The sequence below is a fragment of the Microtus oregoni genome, unplaced genomic scaffold (assembly GCF_018167655.1).
Source record: "Microtus oregoni isolate MIOR12 unplaced genomic scaffold, Mior012 000106F_ref0000393, whole genome shotgun sequence".
NCBI lineage: Eukaryota > Metazoa > Chordata > Mammalia > Rodentia > Cricetidae > Microtus > Microtus oregoni.
The window spans coordinates 1648913-1661337 of NW_024544721.1; the positions used below are offsets into that span (position 1 = coordinate 1648913).

The 12425-nt window shown below is 39.2% G+C and overlaps 1 protein-coding gene across 1 annotated transcript; it reads left to right on the forward strand.

The window, feature by feature from the left end:
- Positions 1-6194: 6194 nt before the first annotated feature.
- Positions 6195-9331, forward strand: LOC121443410 (DDB1- and CUL4-associated factor 12-like protein 1). The gene is made up of 2 exons (XM_041645168.1): positions 6195-7999; positions 8126-9331. Exon 1 carries the CDS (start codon positions 6583-6585, stop codon positions 7996-7998), a length of 1416 nt encoding a protein of 471 aa, XP_041501102.1. The 5' UTR covers positions 6195-6582; the 3' UTR covers position 7999; positions 8126-9331.
- The last annotated feature ends 3094 nt before the right edge of the window (positions 9332-12425 follow it).

Here is a 12425-nt window from a genome sequence, read left to right on the forward strand (position 1 = left end):
TTGTAAATATTTCATTTATTTTAAAAATTATATAGTTTCATTTTTACTGTATTTCTAAATATTATCTGGGGTATGTATAAATATTGTTGGCTTTTGTACATTAACCTTGAATTCTGTGAACTCACTGAAGTTACTAGCTCTAGGAACTATTTTTGCAGATATCTTGGTATTTTATTGCCAAGTAGAGAGTTTTATTTCTTTTCCATTCGTATGCCTTCCTTCTGTTTCTTGTTTTATTAGATTAGAAAAAAATTCAGTTATGGTGAATAAAAATAATGAAAGCAGAAATCTTTGTCTTGTTTTTAATTTAAGAGACAAATAATCTAATTTCTCGACTTTAAATGAAATGTTTGCTTAAATGTTTGTGCATGTTCTTTTTAAAGTTCTATTACCAATTTGCTGAGAGCTTTAATCAGTAGAGATTGGATTTTGTTCAATAGTATTTTTGTGCCATTTAAAATAATCATATGATGTTTCTTATACTGTTGACATAGTTGTTTACACTGATTCTTTTTAAATGATGACTCAATCTTAAACAACTGGGTTAAATACAAATTGATCATTCTGTACAATTTCTGTTTATAGATTTAATTTGCCAATATTTTGTTGAGGATTATAGGATTAAAAATATGTTGGAATGTGTTCCCTTGTGCTAGGGAGGAACAGGGTGTTCTCAAAATTTATATATGGAAGCTTGGAAACTTATGAAAACAGACATCTGGTGAAATAATTCAGTTGGTAAAATACTGGAAATGCAAACATGAGAACCTGAGATTAATCCCCATCGCCCAAATAAAAACCAAAGTGTGGTGGCTCAGGTTTGTAATAGCAGTGCTAAGGTAACAGAACTATGCAGATCCCTGGGCCTGCCCGGCATGCAGTTTAGCCCATTTTATGAATTTCAAGTCAGTGAAAGACTGTGTTTCAAAGATAAAATGAACATCATCTGAGGAAGAACACTAGAGATTATGTTCTCCTCCCCACACCCCTTATGTGACCATGCTCAGAGATGAGGTTTTAATGAAATAATTAACGTTTAAGGATGTTATAAAGGTATGTCTTAACCCACTGAATTTGTTTTATAAGAAGCGAAAGTTCAAATATCTCCCTGTTCTCACAAAAGGAAGAGCCATGTGAGTACACTTGGATAAAGCAACTTGGCAACAATCTAAGAGGATAAACCATCTGAACTAAACCTATTTTGACACATGAACTAGCCTCGGGGACTAAGAAAATATATATCTATTGTCTGAAACATTTACTCTACTGTGGCATTTTGTTGCAGCAGCTTGAGTAACTTGGTACTCTTTTTTCAGGTTTTAAGAAAAATGTGTAAATTTAGTACTGTCTTTTTTAAAGTCTAATATAATTATCAGCAGAAACTATGTTGGGATATCACTTTTGTGTAATTAGAAATTAAGAATTGAAGATCCTTAATAGTTATACAAGCATCCCAAGCTTCTATTTATGTGGTTTGCTTACTGGTAACTGATAAGGTTACATATAGTACATGTATTGCAGAAAAGGTATTTTATTATTACGTGTGAGATAGCAGTTCATTTACCTTATTTGTTTAAATTATGTGTCTAAGATTGTTCACAGTAGTCTCTTATCATACCTTTGAAGTCTACAAGGGCTATAGTTATGTTTTCTATTTCATTCTCTTCATGTCAAATAGACTTCTGAGGAGTAAGTCAAAATAGTTAAGTATTTTAAAGCTTTCTTTTAATCATTTCCTTGCTTTGTCATTTTCACCTCATTTCATTACTGCTTCAGTCTTTATTATATCCTCCTGCTTGCATTGTGTTATTATTGCCTTTATTTAAATGAGAATTTAAGATTGTTCATGACCTTTAATTTGGGCAGTGATTTAGATGTTAACTATTCATTTTGATAGTTTATATTTTCACATTTACCCTTTCTATGCACTATTTTCAACCCTTTGAGGTTTTTCTCATCCATGGAACATTTAGTGTGTTCTTTAGTATTTGAAACTTTTCCTTTAAAATTTGCTATTATTTTCTTATTTAATTCCTTTAATTTTGTGAAATATCATAAGAACTTAATATTGAATATGATTTTAGATTGTTTTCCAACCTAGTATATATGTATTTTTGTGAATGTTCCACATGTACTAGAAATACATTGCCTACTTAAAGTCTTAAGTATTCTACCTACACCAAGAACCAAATCAAATGACAATTTGGGCTTCAATTTGACAACTTCACACATGTATATCATGCATTTTGGTCATGCTTCATGTTACACCACTTTCTCTTAGCAACTCAAACTGCATCTCTGTTTGCATCATTTTTTTTCTGATTGTAGCATCTTGGCGTGGATTTATTTCTACACATACTACTTTCATTCATTTAGTTTCTTGAATTTCTACTCATGGGAAGATCATTGTTTCTTGAGGGCAAAGAATAGTTCTGCTACCCACTCTTTCAGTCTTTTTGTTGATGACTAGATATGGAAACACAGCATTCTACTGATACCAGGGATGATTGAAAGTAAAAGTGCTTTGTTAAGTATCATTGATATAAGGTCGGGTAGAAGTTCAGGTTCCTAGTAAGTCTTCCTGTCACAGTTGAAAAGAAAAAAGGTAACACATTTGGATGATAAACCATTCTCAAGAGGTCTTTGTAAGACTATGTCATGATTAAGTGCCAGTGAAGGCTTAGCTCAACATAAAGGTCCATACTGACCTTAATCCTGCCAAAGAATGAGACTATAACATTAGTTTCTGCATCTGAGACAATGGACTAACAGCTTCCAATTTGGATCCATTGTAATAGTGTGTGGCAAATGATACAGGGTAAAGACTCATTTGGTGTCCTGTTGGAATAAGATATATATTGTCATCAAAGGTTGTCTATTGTTAGACTTCCAATTGCCCGGACCCATTATCTAGAAAAACAAAACAAAACAAAACAAAACAAAACAAAACAAAACAAAACAAAACAAAACAAAACAAAACAAAAAACAGGTTTTCATAGAGATTTTATCAGTTGCACTCATGGAGGTTTCTGGGTCAGAGGCTTCTGTAGCTTTCTGCACAGGGTTTACTTGACACAGGAAGGGCAGAGGGGAATTCGCTGTCTTATCTTTTTAATTACAAGGTTCAGTATCTACGCAATACTACCCTATCATTTACAGATTCCCATCATTTGTCAGTTGTGCTATGTAGAGGGTTTTTGTTAAAACATATTTTTGGTTCTGTTTTAATAGAGAAGACCTAAGAGCTTCAATTCCAATATTTCATTGTTTTTGGCTTTTATAATACTTACTTTCTGCCTCTACAGTGATTATGCTAGATGAAAATATTGAATGACGTTAAACACGTAAAGTTAACCATTTAACCATCCCTCATAGAACAGTAATCATCTTTTTTTTTTTTGAGCTCTAACTTCTATTGGGGAAAGGAGAAGAAGATTCAGCACACTTGATTTATTTTTTCTTTTTTAATTTCCAAGCCAAATGGTGTGGAGTTCAATCTCAATACCCCAGGCTTGCAGAAAGTCAAAATATATAATTTAAAATATCCCTTCTTCTGTCTATGGGATTTTTATTAGACTTTTAGAGATACATGGTCTTAAGAAAAAGACAGATGTGCTTTTTATTTCTTACTGTGTTATGTGTATTCTCCCATTGTTTGTTTCCCTACATGATCACAGAAAGAACTGTAATAGTGCTTGGTAGTCTAGAAAAATGCTGCTTTGGAATGGCATTACTGGCGATCATAGACTAAGTCTGAGAGTCCATAATCACATGATATAATGCTTCTACTCCTGGCATTCAACTTTTCCAAACATGTCATTCCAAAGTCCAAACATTTTTGTTGCTGCAATTTAGCCTTTTGAAATCTCTGTCATTCTAAGAATTTTTCATTCATTTGGCCAACACCCAAGAATTGAATAAGAACATGAAACCTGGATTTGGCCTACTTCAGTTCACTTAACAATTAATTGGTTTCAGAGAAAATCAGAATCTTTCTATATCTCAGTTTGCTGACCTATACAATAGGGATTGTAGGAGCTGTTTAAGCAGGATAGGAATTACAAAAGTCTTATAACAATGACTGTTCGTATGGTAGTTTTGCAAAGTGTAAGATAACAATAATTTATAACATATTCTGCATACTTAATACTCTATAGGTTTAATTCCCTCACCTATACCACAATAATCCATCTTGTTTGTCAAGTCATTCCCAGTACTCACATGGAAAGCTTCCAATTTAGAAGCAACACTGTGACATACTGTAGAGAGCTATCTCCTAAATGTAAGACTTCCTGCTTCCACCTGAAAGAAAAGAACATACATCAGTGTTTCTCAAACACTGTTCCAAGTTGCCGGGTGGTAGTGGCTCACACCTTTAATCCCAGCACTCGGGAGGCAGAGACAGGCAGATCTCTGTGAGTTCAAGGCCAGCCTGGTCTAAAAGAGCTAGTTCCAATACAGGCACCAAAGCTACAGAGAAACCCTGTCTTGAAAACAAACAAACAAACAAACAAACAAAGAATGTTCCAAATCACCTGCATCAAAATATTTAGGGATCCATCTATGGTGGGGTGCCAACTTTTGAAATGACTCCTGTCATTTTGATGAACACTAAAATTCAGGAGTTATTCATATACACAGCTTGTACCTGTTCACATAGCTCACTTATTTCTGAAATGTTTATTCATCTCATATGTAACAGTGGAACAAACTGAGTCTCCGTGTTTCTTCCATGAGGCACTATCTATAGTTTCTCACTGAACAGAGCAACCTATTTCATCTTTTCCTTTGCCATAAAAAGGATAACGTAGAAAAGGGTCAGAACTCTGAGACTGGAGCATGTTAGGGAGTACAAAGATGAGACAGATTAACTGAGATGGTGGGAAAGAACAACACATGGCTTGTACATGGAATTTACCCTTGAAGCGAAAGTGCAAAAAGTAGTAGAAATAAAATTAGCAAACTGTTTTGGGGCATTTGGGGGAGGGAACACTATGAAATAGTTCTTAAACGACATGATTAATCAGAAAAATGAATTCATGGCTCCCATTCTCAACAAACTACATTTTGTGGAGCGTATATAAGATATTTAGAGTCAGTATTATGCAAGAGCCTCTATGTAATGCATCCCTAATTAATTAAAGTCACACTTAACTACCAAGTATGTTCATCATGAGATGTGAGATCTTGAAGCAAAAACAAACAACAAACAAAACAAAATAAAATAAAAAACTATATGAAATTTTCCTTTCTGACTCCTGAGCTTCTATGAGCTAGACCACTATAGTTCTTTCCATTGCTTACTTTCTTCTAGAATATTCTCTGTTTCCGTATGTTCTCAAAATCCTGACCATCCTTCCTATTCCTAACTCAGAGATTCAGTGTTCTCTAAGGCCATGGACCACTTAAACTAATGATGGGAACTTGTATCCCCAGCTCCTCACTTGCTGTTTTCTACCCCCACTTCCTTAGTTCTCATAGCTAAAAGAGATGACAGTATCTCCAAAATACCCAACTTCACTTCTTCCTAGCCAATTCGCGCAACCCACCTGACGTTAAAGACTGTGGTCAGTCATCAAGGCCTGGGCATCATCATAGGCAGGCAGGATGTGGGGTCCAATGCTCTGTCTTTTGACATGGTCTGCTCAGATGATTCTGTTGCAGAAGCACAGAACATTTGAGGAGGGGGAAAGTGATTCATGGAAAATAAGTTACCAACAGCAGAAGGGCTGTTAAAACGAACAGGAACTGCTAGTTTCAAACACTTTTATTTTCTGCCTAGTTCAATATAAGACCTTAGTAAAGAGTCTTATGAGCACACTTTTGTTTTCTTCCTCAGACTCGAAAGATCACGGCTCTGTCTCATCCCATGGTTGACTACATATTAGGTTTCAGATTATATTGCAGTAGAGATTTGAAGGATATTTGGCTGCGGAGGAGGGGGTGACTGAGTTTGACTTGTTGGATCCGGAGGGTGCTGGACTACTGGCCCTAGAGTCATGTCTCCCTGTTCCTCCAAGCCCCTTTCTTGCTTTCCTAAGGCTTTTCTATCTTCTTGGCTTTACTGCTACCTACCGCCCCCTTCCGGCTGGGCATGAGCTACCCCCTATTGCCATGATCTCCCAACACTAATGCTCACCCTTCCACACCGCCCATCGCTTCTGCCATTTATAGTCAGCACCGTCCTGCCTCCTCTCCCTACACCATCCTCAGAGCCTGCCCCTCCCGCCCTGCTGTCCTAATCCTCCAGGGACTTGTCGCTCAAGGCCCAGAAGTCCACTCGCTGAGCTGGCTGGCAGCTGCTGCTCCACTCTAGCTCCTGCCGCACCTTCGGCCCTAGCAACGATCCTTCCGAGCTCGCTCGGCTCTTTCCGCCCAACCGCGCGTTGCTCGCCGGGTCACGCAGCTTTCACCTCCTTTGCCGCCCACGCGCTCAGGACTCCGCAGGCTCCCTGCCGCTCGGTCGCCTAGCCTCGGGCTCCCAGCGATTCCACGCTTCAGGCCGACACCGCGGCGCCGCCCTCTCCAGCAATACAGGAGACGCCACAGCCCGCAGGGCCCTCTGTCCGCTCGCCGACCACCATGGCCCCTCATCTAACAGGTAGCAGGAAGCGGAAAGCCGCCGAGGCAGAGGAGGGTGCGGGGAGCTCTTCGTCGCCAGGCCCCTCAGCGGTGATGGCGACAGCCGAAGCAGGCCAAGCCGAGGGGTCGCTTTTACTGGTCAAGAAGCCGCGGCTGCCCATGGCTCACCGCTCCTTCGTGCACTACCTGAAGGGCCGGGCGCTGGGCGAAGAGGGCCACCCGGGGCTGGCAGGCTTTGAGGACGACCTGCGCAGTTATGGGGTCCTCAGGCTGCCGGAGCTGCTGAGGGAGCGCCAGCTGACGCTTGGCCCCCTCAACAAGGTGTTCGCATCGCAGTGGCTAAATGCCAGGCAGGTGGTGTGTGGCACCAAGTGCAACACGCTTTTTGTGGTCGATGTCAAGACCGACCACATCATGCGCATTCCTCTGATGCGCGACAGGGTGCCCGACCTCTCCGGTGGCTCGCCCTCCTGTGGCATTCATGCTGTGGAGCTGAATCCCTCCAAGACCCTCATGGCCACTGGAGGGGAAAACCCCAACAGCCTGGCCGTCTACCAGCTGCCCACGCTGGATCCCGTGTGCCTAGGAGATTGCGAAGGCCACAGGGACTGGATCTTCGCCATCGCATGGATGAGTGACACTGTGGCTGTTACTGGTTCCCGCGATGGCACCCTGGCACTCTGGCAGGTGGATCCCGACATGTTCAATGGCAGCATCGCTTGGCACAAGGATGCGGGCCTTCCAGTGTATGCTCACATCCGTCCTACAGATATGGAGGCCATTCCCAAATCCGCTACCAATCCTAGTAACCGCAAAGTTCGAGCCCTTGCGTACAGCAACAAAAACCAGGAGCTGGGAGCCGTGTCTCTGGATGGCTACTTCCACCTGTGGAAACCCCGAAGCTCCCTGTCCAGGCTGCTGTCCCTAAGGCTGCCCTACTGCAGGGAGAACGTGTGCCTCACCTACTGTGATGAGTTGTCCCTCTATGCTGTCGGATCCCAGTCTCACGTTTCATTCCTGGATCTTCGCCAAGGCCAGCAGAACATCCCACCACTCTGCTCCCGAGAGGGAGGCACTGGTGTGCGTTCCCTGAGTGTCCACCAGCATATTGTCACCGTGGGAACAGGTCATGGTTCTCTGCTCTTCTATGACATCCGTGCCCAGAAGTTCCTCGAGGAAAGATCTGCAGCCAGTCCAGACATGTTTCCTGTGCCCTCTGGAAGGAAGCTCAAGCTCACCTGTGGCAGCGGCTGGATCAACCAGGATGATTTCTTAGAGAATTACGTTGCTGGTGTAGAGGATTTCCCCAATGCACTCTACACTCACTGCTACAACTGGCCAGAGATGAAGCTCTTCGTGGGTGGGGGCCCACTGGCCTCAGGCCTCCATGGCAACTATGCAGGCCTCTGGAGCTAAGGTTAGCTGAACTCCTTACAGAATGCATTTATCTTTCAGTTCAATCTAACTGAATGTCGTTTTCGTTTTCCACATGCTGTTTTAACTCTGTTTCTCTTTTTTTTTTCCTTTTTCTTTTTTCTTTCAGGTGGAGCAGGTCCTGATTAACCAGTGTACTTAGCAGAAAGAGAGGGGAAGACAGATGGAGCTGACAGAAGTCGCTTTGAGAAATTTTCTGCACCTCTCCACCATTCTTTGAACTGTTCATACAGATAATTTCCACCAATTCTTAGCTGTGCCGTCTTTGAGTGAGTGATCCATATAGTCTATATGTGGAAGATATCCCCGTTATAATGTTAGACTTGTGTATATGTTGTGTTATTTTACTATTAGCTGGTTTAAAGACAGTGCTTTTAGTTTTCATCACTTATGTGTGATATATGAACAAGATTTTCTAATAAACAGAGTTTAGTCATCTCTTGTGGAGCGCTAACCATAGTTTTACGGCATTGTTCCAATTGTAAAATACATTCCATGTTCCAGATTGCCTACTTTTGGAAATATGTCACTCATGAACTGTGATCATGGTGTATATAGTTTGTATGTTGTTGGTGCAAACGCACATTTCTAAAAAGTTTATTATCTGAAAATAGTTGTCATAGAATCTTGTGTATCTATCAGAATCTCAGTTGATGAGGACGGTTTAGGTATTCGAGTGTTCAAGTGTTCTGCTAATTTGAACTTGCAAAATTAATCCAAAAATCAGTATTTTTCTTTCAAGCCTTATTTTAGTTTTATGCTCTGTCTTCTTATTGATCAAAGAATGTACTTGTTTTCACTTCTTGCCTTAGTAGTATCAAGACTTGTGGATATATTTGAATGTTTGTGGTTGGAGTAACTTACACAGAGTTTCAGTGCCATCATCTGATGCAGGGATATTAAGTATAAATGTAGAATGTATGGCAGAGAGGGCAGAAAATACACTGCTCTAAGGTATAGACTGGATATTTTTGCTGTTGCTATTTTTCTTACCAAATGTTATATTTGAGCATATTTTAAACTTTCCAAAATCTGCCTATAAGTTAAGTTAAAAGAAAAAAAATGCAAAGAAAGAAAATGAGCCCATCCAGCTCACTGTGAAAGAAACACCCCCTCTTTATAAGCTCCAAATTAGATTTTATTTTGTGAGCTTCAAAGATTCATACTTAAAAGTGGGATATGTGTGTTACTAAAGCCTCTCATTCTGTGCCTCTAAAGGTAATAATATGTGATTGTGACAATGCTGTATGATTTTCCAATAGAGGAGCTGGGGATTAAAAAAGATAGGTCTGAGTGAAGAACTTTGCCATTCAGATTAACAGAGGTAGTGGGATGCTCTACAGGTGCATTGGACTTGTTCTTAGGTGAGAATACTGAGAATGATAAAGCAGCCAGGCCTTCCTCAAAACTGGCCAGGATAGGTTAGCCCAGGATTGGTATTGAGCCACGTTTCCTTTTCCCTAAACATCTGACATGTATTTTGCATTGGTGTTGACAAACTACATGCTGTTCAGTACCAAACCTAAATTGCTGAAAAGAATTACTTGTGAGTTAGATATACAAAATAGTCAAATTTTTGTTTATAGAGATTATGCAGGTTCATTCCGCAAATTATACAGTTTTGCTACATATCTGTGCAGTTCTTTTGCTTGCATGTATGGTTCCAACTCTCTTATAAGTGATTTGAGAGCAGAGATTGTAAACTGCAATCTTTTATTTCTTTATTTGTGTACCAAGGCCGAACAAAGGCAATCAGTTACTATTTACTGATTTTTTTTTTTTTTTTGCCAATGGAAACCTGCACTTCAAATTGTAAGAAATATTTGCTGTTGCATAATAAAGAACCTTGCTGTGTGATTCCCTCTCCTGTTTTTCTTTGAATTTTCCCTAATTCATTTTCAGGGCATGTTGTAGAACTTCATCCATTCATAAATAAAGTAATATGTGATACTTTGAAGATGAACAAAATTTTACTTTTCATATATAACTGAATATTAATCCTTTAAAATAAATTGAGATTTGAAGATTTCTTTAAAACAATCGGTTTACTTTACCAGAAATATATTTGAAAATTTTCAAATATAGGTTTTTAATTTAGAAATAACTTATATAGGTAATTAATTTGAAAAAAAAATAATCAAACTATTAGCTGCCTATTTTCTTATCAGTAGTAGGGTAGGGTATTGGGGGGTTCAATAGAAATGTTTGGAAATAAAGAAAAAAAATCCTTCTATATTGGATGAGATTTAAAATAAACAATAGAAGGTAAAGATTTAGTCTGAATTCTTCTCTGTATTGGTTCCTTTTTTCATGTAGGGGGGTTTTGTTTATTAGGGGAAAGGAAATGGGAAAAGGGGGGAAGGGAGTGGTGACCAGCTTCTGGGGACAGGAGTAGCAGAAGAGAAGAGAGGCAGAGATGTGGGAGAGAGGGGGAGAGGGAAAGAGAAAGAGAGAGAAAGGAATAAGGGAACGTAGTGAATGTGCACAGAAGATGCTCTACGTAGCTGCAGCTGAGGACATATCCTGTCAGGATGCCAAGAGCAGACCAGTACAGATGCCTGAATACTAACAGGCTAGCCTGGGACTAGCTACTAGGCAAGACTTAAACTCATCATCTGTCTCTACCTCCAGAGTGCTAGAACTAAAGGTATGTATCACTAAACCTGGCATAAATAAACCTTTTATAAGAATAAAAGGTATCATTTGTGATTCTGGGGACAAATTAGGAGGGGAGGTAGACACAATTAAATACATCTTTAACAGAAGCAATACTATAACTTCATTAAATGAAAATTGAATTACTGTTTAGCTGTTATGATTGTCTATATGACTTCATTTTATATTACATAATCAGAGCATATTCAGGTTACAAATTCTCTAAAAGTCTAATATGTACAGTTTTTCAGAATTCCTTGAACCTGGGCTTGTTGGTGCTTGCCTTTAATACTAGCAATTGGGCAGCAGAGGCAGAGGCAAGCAGATCTCTGAGTTCCAGGACAGACTAGTATATAGAGTGAGCTCCAAAACAGCCAGAGCTACACAGAGAAACCCTGTCTCAGACAAAGGAAAAATCATTTTCAGTGTTAACACAATCACCAGCTCACTTTAAATTTATGATTTTATATGGTATATACCTTTTAGAAGACAATCACAAGATTTGGCTAAGTTTTCATAGCTAAACAGCCTAATTGTGATTGTATTTCAATTTTAGAAAGTTGTAATAATTTTTAAATTATTAAATTCTGAACATAAGTGTCTATTGCAGTAATGTATAAACTGTGAATTTTGAAATATATATATATATATATATTACAGTTTTTGTACTTATATAAAACATGGTTTGATCAAATCCACCCCCCTGCACGCTGCTTCAACTTTTCCAGAATTAGAAATATATACCAGAGTGTAGGACCAACTTCTGGAGCTGCAGTTCTCAACCTGTGAGTTATGACTCCCTTGGGGATCATATATTAAATATCCTGCCCTCAGATATTTATATTATGATTCATAGCAGAGGTATAATTACAGTTACGAAGTAGCAATGAGATAACTTTATGGGTGGGGGTCACCACAACATGAGGAACCGTGTTAAAGGTGCACAGCAATAGGAAGGTTGAGAGTCACCTACTAGGAGTCTCAGCCCTGAAGAAAACTGGCTTTCCAATCCCCCAAAGTCCTCTGCTATCAAAAACTTCTCAATTACATGTGGGGCTTTGTGAGCAGCCCCTCAAAAATACCAACCTAGTAAGAAACTGAAAAGCACAGTCCATTTTAAATCTATAATGTATGTGTTACCTATCATTGCTGCCTGAAAAACAACCAATAACAACTCATTTATTTACTCCTGCAAGCATATTTCTGAAATGTTTATTTTCCTGTGTTTTATTCTTTGAACTGAATTGATTTCTATAATGTTTAAAGTAGAAGAAAAGATCTTTGAAATAAACATAGCCACTGAGGGGCTGAGAAAATGACTTGGTGGGTAGAAATGTTGTTCTACAAGCATGAGAACTTGCATATGGAACCTTAGAATTCACAGAAAAATACAGACACATGAATGTGTATTCTGTACCTGGAGGTCAGAAAAATGCAGGTCCTAAAACCTTGCTGACAAGCCTATTCAAAAAGGATAGCTACTGGTTCTAAGGTAAATTGCAATAGAGGAAATGACCAAATGTTTTCCTCTGGCCTCCACATTTACATTAGCAAGTAGCAACACACTCATAAATATACACCATACATATGCACTGTACATACAACACATATGCGCGTGCGCGCGCACACACACACACACACACACACACACACACTACAAAAGCCAGTGAAAGCAATTAAAGTTCCTCATCTAGCAAAAACATACGTGTTAAATTTAAGCACTAATGACAAACAAAATTTAATTCTCCAGAGGT

Bases quoted from the DNA above. Each gene is read 5' to 3' on its own strand.
- LOC121443410 (XM_041645168.1), top strand. From the start codon at position 6,583: ATGGCCCCTCATCTAACAGGTAGCAGGAAGCGGAAAGCCGCCGAGGCA.